Source organism: Cyrtonyx montezumae, unplaced genomic scaffold, assembly GCF_038088225.1.
Source record: "Cyrtonyx montezumae isolate F1298 unplaced genomic scaffold, pur_monq_1.0 scaffold_3, whole genome shotgun sequence".
Lineage (NCBI taxonomy): Eukaryota > Metazoa > Chordata > Aves > Galliformes > Odontophoridae > Cyrtonyx > Cyrtonyx montezumae.
The window spans coordinates 88,669,725-88,692,406 of NW_027072034.1; the positions used below are offsets into that span (position 1 = coordinate 88,669,725).

General features: G+C 37.6%; 1 protein-coding gene across 1 annotated transcript in view; it reads left to right on the forward strand.

Annotated features, from left to right (window-relative positions):
* The window catches only part of ANO2 (anoctamin 2), a 149,782-nt gene that overhangs the window by 30,885 nt on the left and 96,215 nt on the right, over positions 1-22,682 (forward strand). Inside the window, exons 11-13 of the mRNA XM_065742388.1 lie at positions 1,448-1,608; positions 5,153-5,232; positions 14,077-14,160. Coding sequence (XP_065598460.1) covers positions 1,448-1,608; positions 5,153-5,232; positions 14,077-14,160 — 325 coding nt within the window. The remainder of the gene's footprint in view (positions 1-1,447; positions 1,609-5,152; positions 5,233-14,076; positions 14,161-22,682) is intronic.

Genomic DNA, 22,682 nt, shown 5'->3' on the forward strand with positions numbered 1-22,682 from the left:
TCTACAGCTTCTTTATAGGTGAAGAAGAGCGACAGATGCTGGTATCTTCTGTCTAGTGACAGCAACAGGGCATGAAGAGATGACATGGAGTCTTCTCAGAGTAGGAATAGGTTGGGTGTTAGAAAGAGATTCTTCATTTAGAGTGTGATCAGGTACTACTAGAGGCTCACCAGGAAAGCGGTCATTGCATCAACCCTGCTGAAGGTCAAGAAACTCTTAAACAACTCTCTCAGATAAAAGGTTTCTGTTCTGGTGGTTCTGTGTGGGGACTGTGAGTTAGAATGAACAATCCTTTGATTCCCTCCAATTCAGGATTTATATAATTCTTTGAAAATTGACAACTTGATGCAGTGAAGTCTGCTTCACAATTAAGAAATGACACTATCTGGGATTGATTCTTGGTAGAGAACATATCAGCTTAATAGAGCTGTTGGTCACATATACTGGGGTAGTTCTTGCATTCATTCAAACAAATCACTCTGCTGATAGGTAATGGGTGAGTGACAGTACATCTATGTTAGATTGTATTTTCTTGTTCTAAACAAATAATGACAAGCCATGCTTGTCTGTAGGAAAATTTGTGGTAACATTTAAAATGAAGTGAGATTTATCACAAAGATATATCTGCAGTACCCTCTACTGCTTTTCAAAATAGAGCAGTATTTTAACTATGTGATAACTGTTAACAGCTGTATTCCTTTCAAACCCCCTGTCAAAGTAGGCTCCCTAGACCAGGTTGCACAGGTAGGCATCCAGGCGGGTCTTGAACATCTCCAGAGAAGGACACTCCACAACACCTCTGGGCACCTTCTGTCCAACCCTTCAGCCTTCTGGCATGTCAGCCATTCCTCCCATGTTTGTATCATCAGCAAATGATGATCAGTGCTGATCATCTGCTGATCAACACAGCCAGGCCTCTTTCTTAGCTTATTTATTAATTTTTAAAGTAATATGATATTTGATGTGGATTTTGATGCAGTTGTATTAAAGAACTGTTTTATCGGGGGTAAATGAGATAAGAACCCACAGAATTTCCTTTACAGCCATTATAAAATTCTTTCTCATTAATTAAAGTCTAATCTATGTCAAATCATGTAGCTGAGTGCAAATATGGCAAATTCCACTTTGACTGTGTTTTATTTTCTTTTAGTATGGTTAATCCCAATCTTATTGCTGTCTTAATAAAATCACTAATAAAATATACATTGATTTATTAGATTAGATGCTGTTTTTAATTGCTTTTCTATTGATATAGTACTTACAGGTATTTTACTATTACAGTGGTTGGCAGTGCGCCTTAAAGAGATGGGCCTTTACTCCATATTACTGCAAGCCACATATTGAAAATATCTTGCAATAGCTATGAATTTTTGATTGATATCACTACTGCACAACCCTTTTCTGAGTCAGAATACTCTTAACAACTCATGCACTTATTTATTCTTAGTAAGGAAATGTGTGACCAGCGTAATACCTTCACCATGTGCCCTCTCTGTGACAAGTTCTGTGATTACTGGAACCTCAGCTCTGCATGTTCTACAGCTCGAGCTAGCCACTTATTTGACAACCCTGCCACAGTCTTCTTCTCCATCTTTATGGCTCTCTGGGGTGAGTATGATTTCCAAAGTTTGATCTTTGCATTCTTCACAGAAATTAAAGCTGATACACGGCAGTAGAATGTAGCCTTACTGAGAAGGCTTACTGAGAACAGAGTGATATTAGAGAAAGTGTAATGCGTATAGCTTTCCAAAGTTGGCAAGCCTCAGTAGGCAAGTAATAGAATCTCTGTGCTGAAACTGGAGAATGTTATTTCAAGGCCTTCTGTAGTCTACGGAAAGGTTTGAAATGAATGAATAGCAGTTAGGTAGTCCAGGGAACAAAACCATGTCTTTTCTCCCTCTATTTCCTTGTTTGTTTTCTCTTCTAATCTTTATCATGTTTTACCCTCATTTTCTTTTAAGTGGTAAGTCCTATTAAGCTGTTCTCTATTCGGGACTGGAGTATTTGGGTTTTGGTATAGGGGTAGGCAGTTGAAAGGGTTTAATTTAAGCCCTTCCACTTCTATGTGAGACAATTCAGTGACACAATTTTATCAAAACTTAATTGGATTCTGAGACCAATTGAACTGTTATTATTTCTTCTTTATAGTATATTATTTATGCAAGCTTGGTTTTCTTTAATGGCAGAAATATTCTGCCTCACTGGGGGTGTCAAAACACTTCATAAACACTAATGAATGCATTGTAGTATTCCAGTATATATTACACCAGTATAGATGCTAGCCTCACCTCAGCCTCTGTGCTTACATGTATCTCACTGCTGGTGCTATATCCTCTTTTACTCTAGATCTTGTTTACTGTAAAAGTTAAAGGTGTAATTGCTACCGTAAAATGATTTTTTAATTTCCTTATTCACTGTTCACAAAAGGAAATTTTAATTCTTCATATGAAATTGAGCAAACGTTATTGTTCTAGAGTCATCAACTTCCACAGCTTTTTTTAGAAAAGACTTGTATCTTGTGGTTGGGCATAAACAGCATATGGTTTTTAGGAACTTTCAGACAGAATGGACTATGTAAATCACAAGATTTCATTTATCACTTCCTGAAAATCATTCAACAGAAGCTAGAGAGTATGTAATTACTGCAAGAGGAATGGCAAACATAATGAATTTACAGACTTGCAATGACTCATGCTCTTATTTCGGACTGCTACCATGTGTAGAGTAGATTAACAAATAATGGGCCACCGTTTACCTGCTGCCATGAAATATGCAAAACACTGATTAATCGAAGTTTCAGTATAGCTGTTCAGACAGCTTCTGTATGAATGACAGTTGATTTATACTTTCATAGATATTCCCTGATAGCAAACCTGTGCTGTACACTTACATTTCTATATTATTTCCATGTAGCCTCACCCAAAATATTATTATCCTTTTATGTCACCATTACAGCATGCAAAACAAAATGTTGACATATCCTTACACTAGGATAATTTTGTTGAATGAACAGAAAGAGACAAAAACATCCATATGTATTTTGACAAAAAAAATTTACAAATGCTAGAATTCTTTCTAAGCTTTAGGCTCCTAAAAGCTTCCCTGCAGATTGGAAAAGTCTGGGTTTGGAACCATAACCGATCTTGACAATGCAAGAAAACATTTTATAAAGAGATCAGCAAAGTAAAATTAAGTTTACTTCACTCAGCTCTGCTCAGCTTCCATGTTAAATATTAGATCACATCAAATTTTGCTGCTTTAGTATACTGGTTATATCTAGATTTTATTCTGCTGAATGATAAATCTCATTCACACACAATCAACTAGTCTTACATTATCTTGAGTTACCCGGACACTTTTTTCTTAATATGATGCTGTACAGCAATGCAGAAACTGGTGTGTCTTACATCCTATAACTGTATACTTAGAAGAGCTAAGTATGGTAGCTTGAGCTGGCTTCGTTTCATGACAGTGTTGGCTAAAAGAGCTCTTTCATCCCACTTGCCTTCTCCCTTTCTGTGAAAGAAGATGGCTTACTATAGTTGGCATCTTGAAAGTTATCATACTTCTACTACCTGATTTTGATATCTCAAATTATCATAAATTCTTAGCATTACTGTCAGAAAAAGACCTATTCACAAAATAGTCATGTAGTGTTACTAGACACTGAATGTCATTTGTCACATGTAATTATGAGATGGACAGTTGAATATAATGAGACTGATTTTCTGCTTATGGAAATTAGCTGGCAAATTTCAGAAATGCTAGTACGTAGTGCACTGATTATGTCTAGTCACATTTTTACAGAGCTAGAAGTGGAACTGTTTTTTGAAAAACTGGAAAAAAAAATCAAGTAATAGCACCTTACAGAATAATTTTTGTTAAGCTATCTAAAACATTTTGAGTTTTGAAAACATACTAAAAATAACTTTTGCATATAATCTCTCTGTAAAGAGGAAGCAGAGATAGAAACTTAATTGCTGAGTGCCTGGATTTACTTCTAGTACACCGACAGTCTTGTCTTTATTTATTAAATTATTAAAAGATTCTAGTGCAGAAGTGTTTGCTCACCTTGAACTGTGGGAATGGATAGTGTTTTATAAGATTCAGTTGTTTTAATAGCAGTGCAACGATTCCCTCTATTAACGTAGCTCACACCAAGTGTAGATGCAACTGAAGAAAGCTAGATCTGAATCTCCATTCTTCTGTGTCTTGGGGTGTTAACTAAGGTATTCAGAGTGATTTAAATACTGCTGTGATCAAACAACCTCCTTGAACCAACTGAAAAGAGGAAAAGAACAGAAAGAAAATGGAATCCATTGTTGTTTATTAATATAGTTTTTATATTTATTTGATATATAATGTTGCTATTATTTCCTGGAAATAGGTATTCACAAGCCGACAGTAAGAAGTGCTATTTCTAATAAATCCAAAAGTCCATAAATTATGATGAACTAGGCAAAGAGGGAAAATAGTATTTATGAGAGGAAGATCAGGAGGCTAAATATGAGACAGCACTACAAGATCTGTTATTTCATATCAATGAAAAGGGAAAAGCAGAAGGCTGAACTACTGGCCCATACATTAGGGCAAAACCCTGAGGTCATGTGCTTACACAATGCAAAACATTCAACTATCCCCTTATAATGTATTTCAAATAAACATTATTTTCTGCACATCAGTACAATAATGGGTCATCATTTACATATATATATATATCAACAACTGATTTCAAGAGCAGGCTATACTTACTTCTAATTTTTCTGACTGAAAGACTGTTTGGTTAATTAGAGTAATGATATTAACAATTAGACCTAAGTTTTATTTCATTATATGGCTTGTATTCAAAGAATATAGAGTGACTCATGATAAATGAAGAAGGACTATGTTCTATGGGTTGATATCAGTAGATAAGGTTTCAGTCCCTGACAAGAACTTCCTAGTGCTTTTGGGCAATGTGGAGTCTTTTCTGTATTTTATTTGTAAAAATACAGTAATTATTGTTCTTGTACTTGTACTGTGTCCTTTCTTTAGAACTGGAATGGAGCTCTTTCTTATTTTTAGAGGGTCTAGCATAATGGACTTCAAATATCAGATGCTTACAGGAAACACAAATACAATATTGAATTTATACTGTATATATTTTTTTAAGCTACTATGTTCCTTGAGCAGTGGAAGCGTTTACAGATGAGATTGAGTTACTTCTGGGATCTGACTGGACTGGAGGAAGAAGTAAGTTTCTTCTCTGTGATCTAATTCGCTGTATAAATTATTCTCAGTCTGAAGATATGCACTGATACTCATGAATGTTCTGTTCAGTGCTAATCAAAACTGACACAGTTTTGAGTGACAGTATATCCTTCAGGAAATCATCACATATGTACTAGCACTCTAATTTTAACGATTAGTGTTGAAAGGACTGCAAGATGCCATTTTCTTTGTTGCAAATGCCATATGCCATTGTACAGAATGTGATAACAAAACAGTTAATACTTTGTCATATAGATGGCACCTCATTATGTGTAACAAAAATTCTCTGTGATGACAACTGTAACATATTAATGTAACATAAATAATATTTGTATCTATGTCTGACCTGTATCTATGATGCCATATTTAAAACGTCCTAAGCTTCATGTACTCACTTATAGAGCACTTTAAAGCAAGCAACAAGTTTGATTACTCAAGAATTTAAAAAAAAATGCTTTGGAGTAAACCAACAGGTCTTCAAACTGTACCTGAATTGTGTGGAAAGTGAGAGATAATTGTTTATCAGTATTTAGAATATCCCTAGGCTCATTTTTAGTTTTATTCTCAGATACTGCTTTACATGTCATAGCATATTGACTGTTTAAATTAGTGAATGTCAGCAGAGGACTAATTTCATACTCTGACTAAAAAGAGTGGAGCTACTAGCCCTAAATATCCCTTAATATCCTTTAATTACGTGAACTGTGGATTTCTGTTACATATGCCTTACTGATATGTGCTGCCATGGCATTAAAATAGGGTCAGATTCAGCATCATGCTACTCAAAATGCGAAGTTATTTAGAAATTAAGCAATTAGATTATAATTTATTTTTACTAGCAAGCTGTATACCTACGAAGAGTAATTTGTTGTGGTGTATTCTCTCCATTGACTTGAACAAATAGATTCAAATTCTTCTATCAGATCAACGCAGTCCTACAACTCGTGTTCCAAGAATCTGATCACATTATGTTGTGTTCCAGCACAATTCCTTTAATATCAGACAATATACAAAGCTAGAACAGTGTTACTTTCCAGCCCTGTCTCTTAAGCTCAGCTCAAATAGAAAGTAGAGTTCAAATAAATGAGAAGAAAACTAAGCTATATTCATGAACATCATGCTGTAGCATGGTGATTTTATTCCACTATTGTATATTTCCTCAGATAAGAATTATCAGATAAAATGAAAAAATAATGTAACAGACAATAGACCCCAGTATACCTCTTCCCCTAACACTGTCCCAAAGTGCAGCCATCAGCACCAACTTTAGCATAAGGGAGACCTTTGAAATATTCCTTCTCTTGATTAGGTTATTACAACCTGCCCTATTTTGCCCCGGGTTTTTCAACATTTTTCACTTCTGCCTATTCAATGATGAAGTGGACCGTGCTCAGTACTTCCAGATTTTAAGGTGTGATATAAACTGAGTAGAACAGTGATCAAAAATGACTGCTTGTCCTTTGTGGAATGTCATACTCTCAGCTGTGAGAACAGATCTTGTACTTTGCAGAGGAAGGAAAGCAAATTCCTCTTTACTTCGCACCATACTTGATGAACCCTGCAGATCTTGCTAAATTTCAAGTTAATCTATTGTACTACAAAATACTGTGGATTCACTCAGTCTTTCCAAAATGATGTGGAAGGATCTATAGATTTGAGAGCCCTGTTATGAAGAGTTCTGAAGAGTTAAATGTTTGTGTACAGGAACGATGAGATAAGCAAGAATCTTTCTTTTATGACAAAGCAGTTCCAGAGACATCTAAACACAAGCTGAAGAACTGGGAGTGCAGAACCATAAAAATAATGCTAGAGAGCTCTGTGAGGGGCCATCCCTAGCATATGGTATGATCATCTCTACTTCAACCTTTATAGAAGTTGTTTGTCTTGTTTATTCTTAAAGAAATCTGTAAGGGAAGATTTCACTTCCTCCCTAGGCATTCTGTTCTGATACTGCTGATTCTAATTCTTTTTGCATTGGTGATAAGATTTTCCTACTGCCTAATTTAAACTTTCTTCCTTGTTCATTCTCTCTTGTTCCCTCACAGAAAAATAAAAGAGATTACCCCATCCTCAGCAAAATTCAACATAATATATCTCTATCATTTGCTTTCTTTTTTTCTTTTTTTTCTTTTTTTTCTTTATGAACTAGTCGCTTCTTTTTCAGTCTTTTTCCTTAAATCTTGTCTTCTTGTCTTTGTGTTCTTTCTCTCTTCTGGACATTTTCTACCTGATCCAGATCTTCTGTGAAAAGTAATGCTCAAAATGGACATCTGAACTGACATTTTACTTAAACAGAGAGTCATGCAGAATATCATTTTGTCATTCTCTTGATAAAAATGAAGAAATGAAAAAGTTAGATTACTTTCTTTAAACATGCTAGTCTAAAACTTTTGCTTCAGAAGAGTCACACAAGATTCATTTAGCAGTCGCACTTTGAGAAAGTGGACTCCCCAAAGCATACGTGGAGCTGGCAGCTGTACAGGCTTAGGGGATTTGTTATGATTCTACATCTCAAATCCACATAAATAATAGATAGCATTGAGTAATAGACTGCTAAATGGTAATTGTCTTGAAAAGCAATCGAATGATTAATTACTAAATGGGAGAGAAAAAGAAAAAAAAGAAACAAGCAAGAAAACTAAAGCCATGAGAACATATATCCCATGAATCTCCAAAATACCATGAAAGCACTCAACATGATATACTAGATGTGTATTGTGAGTGCAAGTTCTTCATTTATTTGTTTGTTTCCCTGTTTGTGTAATAAAGAATGTAGCCATCAATAAAGCTGAAGAAGACATATGAGAAAACTCCTTATTCTTGCAAGAGAAAGGGTTAAGAAATACTGAGGAACTAATGATATGGAGAGTAGAAACTACTGGCTTCCCATGAATATTCAGAAATTATGTTTTTAGAACCCAGCATGTTCCTGCTTCAAGTTTTTCCAAATAGAGGAAGTCAGTGCACACTTTTACTTCATATGCTCTTCCATGTCGGATGCTATTTTGTTAGATTTTCTCTTTGTTACCACCTCTTGTATGGCAAAAAAAAAAAAAAAAAAAAAACCTTAAAAAAAACCACCAACAAAAAAAACAGAGTATTGTTGGGAAAGTTCAGCCTCCACCACCAACATCCACCTCTGGATGGAAGCTTCTGGGAGTCAAGTACATGCAGTACATCCTACTATATCTTCGGAGAATATGATTTTTTTTCACTCGTGTGAAACTGCTAGAAACAAACAAGAAACACAGCTCCACAGTGTGCTGTGTTTAATGCACCCAACAGCCTGTCCCTTGATATTATGATATGGAATACTGATAAAACCAGCCTTTGTACTTTGCAGTACAGAAATATTTTGTCATTTTTGTGTGTACATTTATGTAAAAGACTTGTTATCTGTACTTTTAATAATTCCTTATACAATAATGGAATTCTCAACATCTTTGATTGTATGCTTATGACAGCACATTCAAATATGAGTACGATAAGGTAGACATGAGAATTTGAAAGGAATCCAAGAATTTAATATTCAATTCCATTGTACTTTCTACAGAAAAAGGGGAAGCAGCATTCTTAGTCCTCAACAGCACAGCAGTTCTCTGCTATCTGAAGATATAAATGCTATCTTGCTGTAAATTCTGGCGTCTCACCTGTGATCTGAATCTACAGAATAGAAGTTGTTGAGATGCGCAGACAGAAAATTAGAAAGGGAAAAGCTCAGCTTGAACTCAACCTGCTCTGAGGTAAAAGGGAACAAGAAACTCTTCTATAAATATATTAACAGTGAGAGGAGGACAAAGGAGAGTCTCCATTCTTTACTAAATGAGGCGGGGAACGTGACCACTGAGGATAAGGGAAAGGCTGAGGTTCTCATTACCTTCTTTAATGTCTGTCTTCAGAAGTCAGACCAGTTATCCTTAGCATACTCTACTCTCTGACCTGGAAATCTTGGTTGGGGAGCAGAATAAACCCCCCACAATTCAGAAGGAAACAGTCAGAGACCTACTACTCCAACTGGACTGCCACAAGTCCATGGTGCCAGTTGAGATTCATCCAAGAGCGTTGAGGGAACTGGTAGATGTGATAGCTGAGCTGCTTTCCATCATCTATCAGCAGTCCTGGTTGATTGGTGAGGTCCCAGAACACTAGAGGCTTTCCAGTGTGACTCCCATCTACAAGAAGGTTTGTAAGGAGGATCTGGGGAACTACAGGCCTATTAGCCTGACTTCCGTGCCAGGGAAGGTTATGGAGCAGACTGTCTAAAGGGAGAGCACGTGGTGTGTGCAGGACAGCTGGGGGATCAGGCCTGGCCTGCATGGGTTCATGAAGGGCAGGTCCTGCTTGACTGACCAGATCTCCCTCTCTAGTGACTCATCTGGTGGATGAGGGAAAGGCCGTTGATGTAGTCTACCTAGACTTCAGCAGAGCCTTTGACACTGTCTCCCACAGTATTCTCCTGGAAAAGCTGGCAGCCCATGGCTTGAACAGGTACACTCTTGGCTGGGAACTGGCTGGAGGGCCAGGCCCAGAGAGTGGTGGTGAATGGAGTTTAATCCAGCTGATGACCAGTCATGAGTGGTGTTCCCCACGGGTCGGTACTGGGGCCTGTCCTCTCCAATATCTTTACTGATGACCTGGACGAAGGCTTTGAGTGCACCCTCAGTACGTTTGCAGATGACACCAAGTTGGCTGGAAGTGTCAATCTGCCAGGGGTAGCAAGGTCCTACAGGGGGATCTGGACAGGCTGGATAGCTGGGCTGAAGCCCAGGATGAGGTTCAACAAGACACAGTCCTATGCTTTGGCCACAACAACCCCAGGCAATGCTGCAGGCTTGGGGCGGAGTGGCTGGAAAAGGAAGAGGAAAGTGTAGAGGAAACAGACTCAAGGGTATTGGTCAATGCTTGGCTGAACATGAGCCAGCAGTCTGACCAAAAAGGTGGCCAAAAAGGCCAACAACATCCTGGCTTGTATCAGAAATAGTATAGCCAGCAGGAACAGGGAAGTAATTGTACCCCTGTGCTCAGTATTGGTGAAGTCACAGCTCGAGTACTGTGTTTGGTTTTGGGCCTCTCACTGCAAGGAGGACATAAAGGCCCTGAAACATGTCCAGAGAAGGGCAACAAAGCTGGTGAGGGGTCTGGAGGGAGCACAGGCCTTATAAGGAATGGCTGCAGGAGTGGGTATTGTTCGGTCTGGAGAAGAGGAGGCTCAGGGGAGACCTTATTGCTCTCTATAACTATCTGATGGGAGTTTGTAGTGAGCTGGGGATTGGACTCTTCTCTCGTGTGGCTAGTGATAGGCCTAGAGGAAATGGCTTCAAATTCCACCAGGGGAGATTCAGACTGGATGTTAGGAAATACTTCTCCGAAAGAGTGGTCAGGCGCTAGAATGGACTGCCTAGGGAGGTGGTGGAGTCACCAACCCTGGAAGTATTCAAGGAATGTTTAGACATTGTGTTGAGGAACATGGTTTAATGAGAATGATTGGTGGTAAGTGGACAGTTGGACTGGATGATCTTGTAGGTCTTCCAACCTTGGTGGTTCTATGATTCTATGATTTAGCAATTCTATGAATAAAGCTGCAGATAATTAATTACAGAAATAAACTGTGCAGTGTTTGTAGTGTGGCAGACAATTAATGACATGAGTTTTTCAAAAGGCATTGAGATGGAGGAGGGAGCAATCACAAATGCACAGGGGTTTAATCTCTCTCTAGATCATCTGGTATAATCCCTTTCACTAAAGCATGTTCCCTAAAGTAGGTTACGCAGTACCTTCCTGTGTTCTAGTTTGTGTCCGTTACCCATTGCTCTGCTCATAGCACCATTAAAAAAAAACTTGGCACCACTTCTTGTCACCTGCCCTCAATATAAATCAAAGAGAATTTCAGAAGATTATTTAGATATTCTTGTACTGGATCATATGCATAACTTTAATTTGCAATATATAGTGGACATGTATCTTGTATGTGGACACGTTGTATGTTTGAGGCAAATGCTGGAAACTGTTCTCAAGGAAAATTCCCACTGACATCAATATGAGTTTTGTTTTAGTAACAATTTCATAATGTCGCTTTTTGTTTTACAGGATGGGAATTATCTTTTTCTACTCTGAGCATTCATTTAGTCTCCAAGTACCTTGGCTAGCTTGATTTTCAATAAATCTCTGGCAGCTGCACTGGCACATTTCCAGCATCATAGGATTCATATGTATCCTTATATGGACATTTAGACTTTTCCAAGTCATCATAACTATTTCTAGCTCATTGCCCTGACTGTAGGACTCTTCCTGTTTTCAGACAAAGAATTGATTCTGAACCCCACTATTTTTATAGCAGAGAAGAATTTCTCCTTTACTTCCATACATGATATGGTTGTATATACAATCAAAATTTAGGTCAAATATATCTAAATCTGTATTATATCTATTTCATGTGGTATTCACATAAAAAATGATGTGACCAATGATGCTTATCTGAGATATATGTGACTGGGGTACTCATGCTCAGAAAGGGATACAGGAATGTATGTTTTTTTTAGTCATGATACACCGGGATTTCAGAAAAAGTTCTAACCAGTGGGTATTTTTCCTGCAACATCTCTGAAGTCATTCAGCTTTCCTCAGCTTTCCTCAGCTTTCCTCACTTAGCATGCATCCCAGACTTAAGCTTTTAACATTTAGATCTGATGAGATTATATTTTTTGGTAGTTTAAATGGCACAAGACAGACACAACAAATACTGTTCAGATGTGGTTGTGGTTATTTCCCCAAGAGAGGTGAGGTTGCTTCAGCTTTGTGCCTCCAGGACCATCCGGTAATGAAGCTGAGCATGTACTCCCAGTAGGCACATAGTGCACCTGTATGCACCATAAGTATGTGCATATATATGTCTGGCCACACAGTTCACACAGATCAGACGTGCAAACACAAACAACACAATGACTTCATCCTGCAGCTCTATGTGGCTGAGCAAGATAGATGCCTGTGAGTATATATGTACATGTACATATATATATATACACATACATACATATGCGCATATGCATCCACAATGTCGATCCCTCAGTTCCTTGGCTCAGACACTTGGTCTGCCTGGTAGCTGCTCTTGAACTCTAGTCTCCTTGGTTGCTAGTACCCAGATGTTTAAGCTCATAAAGCTACAGTCCCACTCTGGTGGCTTGCTCACATGTATATCCTTTGGTCCCTTAGAGTCATCCAGGACTCCTTTGGTTACCCAGCAGCAAACTATTGTTCCTCCAATAAAATCCTATGCAATATCTAAATGCTGTTTCTCTTCTTACAAAAATTTCTGCTCCAAAAAGCTTGTCAATCATCTTTATCCCAAAGAGATAGAGAAGATTCTTCACATTTCTTTATTCAAATAAAGAGAGAGTCTATAGGCATATCCCTGTGGGGTATCTCAAAGTATTGAGGGACGCAACCCCTCTTATATCCCTGTACCCTAACACTAGTTAGCCCCTTCCTTCCACTTTCCCCATTGGCCAAGGTACTTGGGATTCACATTCTTCTCAGTTCACCTATCAACTGTCCCCCCAGTAGGTACTCTCCTTTGTTTCCTTTGTTTATATATAAACTTTGTAGTCTGAGTTCAGAGTTTGTTGTTTACTCCAACTAGAACTATCTTTGTATCCTGTAAAGTCTACCACTCTTTTTTTTTTCTTTTTTTTTCTGCAAGCAAGATTTACGCACAGGTAATAAGCTAGCATCTCTTGCCCTGTACTTGTAAAAGATAGTTTTTAAACCAGATCCCTGTGACTAAAACTCCTCAGCTTTATCTTGTTTTGCAGGGACCCCATTTTCTTTCTTTTGTTCTTACCAAAGTTTATATTGCAAGAACACTATCCTTGTTTTTAGTTCATTCTGCATCCCATAACATATCCCACATCACTAGGTAGTGATTCTCCTAGTCCAAAAGGTGCTGTGGCACTGACTCATTCACAATTAAACCACGTTAATAAGTTATCTGGAATAATTTCCTTTTTTTTTTGTTTTGTCCCACTCAGTGGGTTTTGAGGGAGGTGAATCTTTCTGCCTCCTGAGTTGCGCCTCCCATAGTCAGTAGGGGTCGCTACAGCGATGAAGCAATCCAGGAATCAAAGGAATAATACACAGCAATTTATTGAGAGCTTTCTTAACAACAACAACAACAAATACTTGAAAATAAAATTTGCTAATTTTCTGATTATGATTAATAAGCATTACAGGTAAGATAATATTAGGCAACGGCTACAAAGAGTACAAGAATGAAAGAAGATGGAAATATAGAAAATGGAAAGAGACACTGAGAAACAGATAAACACAATGAAGCAAAGCAGTTCACCACCCCCTGATCCAGCTACGTCTTGGTTTCAGGTGCTGATATTCAGTAGTGATGGGTCACAGGAGGATTTGCTGTTCAGTTGACGATGAGGATGACATTACAAACTCTTACTTATAGTCGCTGAGCCAGCACTTTTGGAGTGACAACTTCTGGCTTTGGGATTTCAGCAGGACCTCCTTTATTCCCATCTTCCATGCCTTGCAAATTTAAGTCAGCAGATAAGAGGAAGCAGGGAGATGCCAGCTTGTATCCTGTCTTCCCAGGATGCAAAAGTATCATCTTTCTATCTCCTGTATCCAGCTGGTTTAATTTGCTTTCAGGACAAGTCTTCAGCCAATAAACACTCCAACGCTCGTGAGCCCTCCCCTCTGAAGGCAAACATAGTGGTCTCAAATCAATATGAGGCAATTGACACACAGCTTACCAGTCCGAGACATTCCTTGATCAAAATGTTTATTTTCTTTTTTTATTCAATTTTCTTTTAGGAACATCCCAGACCAGAGTATGAAACCAAACTGCTGCAGAAAAAGCTGGAAAACAGAAACACAAAAACAGAAAATAAAGATGAAGTAAGTTGTGGCTTTTCTCTTACTCTACAGTCCAGGCTGCATCTGATCTTAACCTCTATAATGATCTCTGCATTGGTTAGCACCACGTGTAGTAATATGTGACCTCTTGTTGGTCTGCCCAATACCTGGACCAGGAAGTTATCTTCAATATGGATTGCTTGTGGCTTGCCATGTTGCCTTCCTAGCAGATATCTGGGTAGTTGAACTCATGCACTCTTCATGAACTCATGAAGGATGTGAGCCTGTGAGTGCAATGCCTCTTGGAGCAGAAGCAAGAAGGTTTCATCAACAAATTCCCCTTGTCCAGGCAGTCTGTAGTAGAACATCACCATCAGATGTCATTTATTGGTCTCTTCCAAGCTTTTGGAGGGCTTGTTGATATTAATGCATAGGCTTCTGTGAGATCTCTGGCTCAGTACTTTCACCTTTTTGAGTAGAAACCAGGGTACAATGCAAATCCTCTAGTACTGAGCTTTTCATCAAAGTAGAAGTTTCTCTGTAGTTAAAGATTTATTCCCAGTTTCTTCATTTTATATGAATACACAGATGCCTGTGAAGTCTTTGTATCACTGTATCTTCATTGAAAGTCATGCAATGACATAAGTCCATGAATTTCTTGTCTGAATATTTTTTGAAATCTAGTATAAATTTTAAGTCATTTATTCTGCATGTAGCTGGTAAACAGCTGTAATTTGCTGTATGCTCTAATTACTAACACTTCTAATTACCTAATGCAAAGTCAGAAGTTTACAGATCAGCAGCTGATACTTGTTGGGATAGAAATGATGCTAAGCTTATGGCTCTTGTGAGAATACTGAATTAGAGTTTACTTAGATGTATATTTCTGTAACATTACTGGTGTTTTTCCAGTATGCCAGTTCCTCTGTTCTGGTGAGGATGTGACTAGTTTTACAGCAAGAAATTGAGCATTCATGTGGAAAGCTTGTGTACAGTGCAATTTCAATCATTGATATTCTGAGTAAGAATACAATTATGAACTTTATCCGAGGCATAATCTTCTTATTTACAACAGTATAAGTGATGCAGATCACTTCTCTATTAAACTGAGTGGATGCCCTGCTCCAGTTGTTGGAGGAGATGGTTCAGAATATACACTCAGAGCAAGACTAAAATGCCAAATAAGGCCAAACATTGACCAGATGGTTTGTTACAAGTTCTAAGCAGTTAAGGAACGCAGGGCAGATGGGAAGTCAGCAATAGTAAAGAGAGGAACACTACTGAACTGGTTATAAAGTAGAGGTAGTCACCATCAGGGATTCAATGCTGTCTCATTGGTTTGTAGGGGGCTGCAGGCTGATTAGTGATATCTTATTGACTGGTGTAGCTGCAGTTCAGAGGAGGGGGCACCTACCCTACCTCTGAACTTTATTTTTTTTTTTCTGCTCTCATGTATCTCTTGTTGCTCAGGGCAATGGCACCTGCTCCCTGTCCCCATTGGGGGTATCAGCAGTTGATCATGCAGCTATCACATGCCTACCTCCTAGTGGGCTGTCGGGCATGCGTGCTAACTCCGTAGTGGTCATTTTCTCCAAGACAGCCCCAGAATTCAGCATGATCTGCAAACATCAGCTAAGAGCAAATTCTTTCTGGCCATTTAGTCACCCATGTTCCTCTTACCAGCCTGTTCATGGTCTCAGTCAGGTGCTGCTGAACAATCTTTGAGACAACAGTGCTTTCTCTTCCAGCTTCTCACAGTGGAAATACTCATTCCTACAGGTTTATTCATTGTTCCTTAAAATTAATGGAACTTCTGTCCAAGTAAGTAATAAAGTATCAGTCCTTAAGTCTGTGGTTACTCCAGATGACTTACGATTGCATTGTGCCCAGTGAAAGACTATAATAACATGCTTATAGCAAAGACTTAGATAAAAAATAAGGCTCCAGAAGTCTGCTGGATATTGATTTAATGCTAATGCTTGAATAAGGAGAACTATTTTCCCTTTCTCATGTCTGATTACAAACACCTGTATCTAAGTATATTTTTTTACCTACTGTTGACCATATTTATAGGGAAAATTTTATTCTATTGATCGCCAAGGTCAAAACAGAAGCCTAGATTTGGGACAAATTTACATAAATTAGTTTTCAAGATGATTATGACATTATTGTATCAATACATACTGCATTAATGCCTGCATTTTTTAAACAAACTATATTTACATTAAATTTCTTTAGGTACCCACTCGCAGAAGAGCTAAAGAAGCCAGTTATCTTCCTTAATTGAAAACAAACAAAAAAAATTGCCAGCTGACCTTGATTTAGAAATAGGATGGCAAGCTATTTGGAATCACAGAATTGTAGGGGTTGGAAGGGACCTCAAGAGATCATCAAGTCCAGCCCCCCTGCCAAAGCAGGTTCCCTACACCAGGTCACATAGGTAGGCATCCAGGCAAGTCTTGAATATCTCCAGAGAAGGAGATTCCACAACTCCTCTGGGCAGCCTGTTCCAGTGCTCCGTCATGCTCACTGTAAAGTTTTTGTGCACATTCATGAGGAACCTCCTATGCTACAGTTTCTGACCGTTTCCCCTTGTCCTGTCTCCACACACTGCTGAAAAGAGTCTGGCCTTGACACTTTGCCACCCACACCTCAAATATTTATAAACCTGGATCTGATCCCCTCTCAGTCTTTTTTTCCCTCAAGGCTAAAGAGACCCAGTTCACTAAGCCTTTCTTCATAGGGGAGATCCTCCAGGCCCTTCACCATCTTTGTGGCCCTGCACTGGCTCTCTCTCCAAGAGATCCCTGTCTTTTTTATACTGGGGAGCCCAGAACTGGACATAGGATTCCAGATGAGGCCTTATCAGTGCAGAGTAGAGGGGGAGGCCCAGGTCCCTCTCTGCAGAGCTCCTCTCCAGCAGGTCATCCCCCAGTCTGTACTGGTGCATGCAATTATTCCTCCCCAGCTGCAAGACTCTACACTTGCTTTTGTTAAACCTCATCCAGTTTCTTACTGCCCAGCTCTTCAGCCTGTCCAGGTCTTGCTGAATGGCAACACAGCCTTCAGGTCTGTCAGCCAATCCTCCCAACTTCGTATCATCAGCAAACTTGCTGAGGGTGGCCACTATCCCCTCATCAAGGTCATTGATAAAGATGTTGAACAAGACCAGACACAGCACGGACCCCTGATCTTTCACACTGTGGTATTTAATGAAATAGATAAACTTAAATTCTTACTTCTATATCAAATATTGTTTATCTTATTGATGTCACCTGGGAATCATACAGCCAAATTTAAGGAAAGACAGTACATAATGTGAAACACTTGTAGCCTCAGAGACAATAACAGTATGAATTAAAACAAATCTTTAGCTTCTCAAACATAACTGTTAGAAATTCAACCCTCCACGTGATTCTTACATTTTCCACCAAATAAAATCAGAAAAATTGAAAGGAAGCTTCTACAATTGTTTGATATCAAAGTGGAAGAGCAGTTCTATATTTTCCTGTTGCCTTTAGCCTAACTGCCAAACTTAGCTGAAAATCTATGATTAAATTACTCTCATGTTTGAAGACTCTACCTGACTGACACAGTAATATGTATAATGCAGTCCTTCTCACCACTTTCCCAAACAACATTAAAGAAAATCCTTATAGATCAGAAATAAAACTCATAGACACCAGCTGCCACCTTTCTATTGTCTAAAAGATTTCAGAGGCTTAGGGAAAACATGGACAACTTCCTGGATCAAGCAATACACTTTCATGTTTAATTTGGTCCTCATTTTCATGTTCTGAGCTCAGCTTTCTTACTGAGGTGAATCATCTGAAAAATAGGTCAGAACTCATTTCTTAAAACTATTCAAATAACATTTTGAAAGTACTGATTCATATCCTCTGCTTCAAATAGATATTTTAAAATTAACCTACTTCTCTCACTTCTTTCTTCCGTTACAGTGGTCTGTAGCTTCTATCACAGCCCTTGTACTTTTTCCTCTTCCTTCTCCAGCTTCTTTTCTTCTCCTCCATCTCTAAATAACTGTCTTTATTTCTCCATACTTTATATTTTATGTTTTCCTCATCAATGAATATGTATTGTGTCTCATTTCCCTCAGTAAGAGCAAATAATATAGGAAGGTACAGTGGCCAATCTGCCAAAGGAAGAAGAGATCCCATGTTTGCTTACAGAGTAATTGCTACCAGTTTTAAATTTAGGAAGAGCTTGGTGGAAGCTTAATTAGAGCTGAAATTTGCAGTGTTGATAGTTCTGATGAACTGAATGTTCAAACAACCTAAAAAACAAAATTATGCATTCTTTCAAAGAGATGGAAAAACACTTGTATTTTTTTTTTATTTTTTTCTGGTAAATGAATATCAATGCAATGGAATAAAAGATCCTTATTCAAATATTGGCTTATTGAAAGCTGCAAGTGGGAACAGCAATAAAAGTGTTCCAAATGAAGCTTCTAATAGAAAAAATGCATCCTACTTGTTAATTCCTTAGAAGGGCTTGGTTAATTTCTGCCTGCAGTTTTCAGATGTATCTTTAAGGCGATCAGCAATCTAACAAAATAAAGAAAAAAAGATCTGGCTTACATGATTATAATTGATTTGCTCATGAACAAGCAAAATTGCTTCTGATAAGTTCTTGACAAGACCAAGAAAAATATTCACAGGTAAACCAATAGTCATATACATGCAGAAGAGTTGGACTCACCCAGCTGGTGAAGGGGATCTCTAGTTCCTTCACAGAGAACAATCTAGGTACAAGACATATTCTCTTTTCAGTGGCTGGTCCCGTTATGAACTCCTTATGGTCACATGGGGGGCATGGGTGCAAAAAATTTGCCTGTGCTCCCTATGCCAGCTACACCCCTTTACCAGGTGCTTCATCACCAGTTCAAGCCATGACCTAAGAGTTCTACAATAATACAACATACTTTCGAAATTTCAGGTTTAAGATGTTTCCAAATACACTATGTAAATAAAGAGTCAATCCATGCTAGATTTTTTTTGTGGGACAAATGTTCTGTTTCTAATTTTTCCCTTTTTGTCCAACTGCATGCAACACATATATAAGGATATCAGCAAAGAAGTTTTACCAGGCCTTTTGAGGTAATGGATCTGGGACAGTGATATGTTGCCTCATCAGTCCCCCACATAGTTGTTAACATACAAAAAAGAGGTGTTCTATTTACTGGAAGTTGTTATTTATCATAGCTGTTTCATTTATTTATGCTTATTTGAAGGATAACTTATTACAAATACGATGCAAAGCATTTCATTAAAGGAGACATTTTTTCTTGACAAATGTGATTCTGAATAACAGGAAAATTAATATTATAAATTAATATTATCTTGGGACAATATTTTAAGGACAAAGATTATCAAATATATAAATGTGGATGTGTGACCTTAATTTATAAATAAAGCGGACAATTAAACAATTCCAAAGAACTCTTATTTATATAAACTTTAACCGTAAAGTAACCATTGTTTTTGTTTTCACTGGATCTGGAACTAACTGGTAATATGGCAAAGTGCAGTGTTTTCAAGGAAATATCACTGCAAGCTTTTGAGTTAAAGTACTGGATATTATGAAGGTAAATAATTAAACTCTAGAGGAATTACTTTGCATATACTTCTTGAAATGATGTGTTATTCTCAAAACAATATTGACAGCAAATATGATGCATGCAATAAATAAAAAATAACCTATTAATATTGCTTCTTTCTTGAAAAATGAAATCTTAGAGGAATGAAGGGAATCAATTAGTAAAGTATGCTAAACTGAAGAGCTTTGAGAGTTGAAGTGGATTAATGTCAAAGTTCAACAAATTATTGCGAGTTGACATCCAAAGCATGCATGAAAAGATTGGGAAGAAGGGGCTCAGGACCATAATTAAGTTCAATCATATTTAAAACAAGAGGAAATAAACCCCAAACCATTAGATCTTAAGAAGACAGTTCACAGTGATTAAAAATGTACTTTCTCAGCTGCAATTTTGAAATGAAAATCTGCAAAAAACTGAATTTGAATTAAACTTTTAAAAGAAAATTAATACAATCAATTGAAAGATCTTTAAATGTACTGATTAAAAAGAAACAGAAAATTATTGACATCTGTGTAGTAAGAAAAAGATTCTAATGCCAATTATTGACTTTTCCACCTGGACAATGATGATTTTAATACTACTGTCAAAGACAAGTGAACTAATTAGAAAAAAGGGAACTGGAGGATATCAGCTGTATAATATGCATCTAAATTTGTACCAGCACAGGTTGAAGAATGACTGGCTGTAGAACAGATTTGCAAAAAATGACTTTGGTGTTGTGGTTGGAAAATTGAACTTGAACCAGCAATGAATGTGTCCTTGATGCAAAGGTCCACAGCCTCCTGAGTTGTATTAGGAAGTGTGTTCACAATGGAAATGTGGACATACTGGAGTGAAGCCAGTGAAAATCTGCTAAGATGTTTAAAGTGTTGGAACATCTCACATAGCTTTGCATGAGGAATCTCTGTTGTTGAAAGGCTGAGAAAGATTGCTGAACCTCAGAAAGTGAATACTCATGGAAATTAATCTGTTCAAATGCCTGATTGCGGATTTAAAGAAGATGGAGCCAGACTTGCCTCATGTATTTCCAGTGGAAGGACAAGAGGCAATGTACTCTAACAGAAATACAAGAAAATTCACTTGAGAAAAACTAATTTTCTGTAGTGATGGTCTAACAATGGAACAAGATAACAAGAGAGACTATGGAGTCTCCATACCTGAAAATATTTAAGGCCCAACTGGACACAAACCTGAACAACCTGCTCTAACTGTCCCTTCTTCATAAGGGGTACTGGGCTTTGATGACCTCCAAAGGTCCCTTCCAAATCCAGCTGCTGGCATAATTCAGAGAAGTGCAGAAAAAAAATGATCCAAGCAAATGTACACAAACTGGTTTGACCACAAAAGGCTAATTATGAAAGAAAATAATAGGAGCTTTAGTAGAAGTACTTGAGAAATGGAACAAAAAATGTATCATAGGCTTACTAAAGGCAGTCTGCCTTTAGTAACCACGCTACCAATTCTAATGTCTATTTTTTTTCTTCTATTTTTATGAAGCAAGCACAGAATACTGAGGAAGAAGTCATCCACATTATGCTATTAGTAAGGAAGGTAATTACTTATCCAGTTGAAGGAGAGAGAGGAGGTTCTGCCATCACAGGCAAAACAGACTCAAAATAGTGAGATTAATATAATTTTCTGCGTATTGCTATCAGAATAGAGCACTGAGAACTAAAAGCAAATTAAACACACCTTTCCATCATCCGTCTTATTCTACTTCCTCCCTCCAAGCAACTCAGGGGAGGGGAATAAGGCCTAAAGTCCATCCATAATGCTTCATCTTTGCTGCTCCCTCACTGTCTCTCTATTCCTGACCCAGTATGGAGTCCCTCACAAAGTGTATCATACTTTCTGAACTGATCCTGTGTAATTATTCCTGTAAATATGCAGCCTGCTGCGTTTCTGATGAGATTGCTGATAAAGAAAAGAAGGCCCCCTTTTTCACCTAAGTGCACAGATAGGGAATGGCAGAATTTTAACACTACCTTCATTGTTTCATTTATCTTTTTGAAAGGGAAAATCTAGGGTAGATTCAGAAAGACAATTTTAAAGCCAGGGTAAATTGAGTCAAGCACAAAATTTACTAGAATTTTAACAGGTTATAAATGAAAGCAAGCAGATGATGGCTGGCTTCCAGAGTAGTTAAGATTAAACATCTAATTAAGTGAATATTTAAGCAATATTTAAAAACTGCATTAGAGTTTTTGAAGTTTATTTTCTTAGCCTTGTATTATGTGATCAGAGATACTCTAAATGGGCTCGTATGGAAGCTAGAGCATTATGAACCCGAACAATTTTGGGGCACAGTTAGAAGCAGAGCTAAAAACAAATGGCAGAAAAGTAAAGATAATCATAAGAGAACTAAAACAATCAAAGTAATTTGAGGAAAAAGTAGCTATGGAAAACGTACTGATCTCAACTTCTTTTTATATTTTAAATATTTTATATTTAGGAAATCTCTGCAAGGCCTACAACAATGCAGATTATAAACTATTCAAAACACATAGTTGTCTACATAGTGAAGGTTGAATAAAACTCTGTAATAGCATTCTCACACTCAGTTTCTTTGTGTGAGTTTCTTACAGAAATAAAAGAGGATGGAATTTTCATCTGTTCACTGGCAACAAATACTTCTTTTATACCTTGGATTTATTTTTTCATTGTTGTGCATTCCATGTGTCCCTTCATCTAATCCTATTCCACACAAATCTCAGCCTCACAAGCAATTAGGCTTGTGTCCAATCTTATGCATTTACATAAGCATTTACTGAACCTGTTTTAGAGAGCACTAGATGGTTAGACTTGGTTTAGAAAGACTGCAAGAGAGTACTAAAACTGCAATAAACAATTTCTCTTTCTTCTGACAGAAAGATTATAATTATAGAATAATTATAATAGAAAGATTATAGCAGACTTGTTATTATGACTGTTTATGCACTGCTGGTTG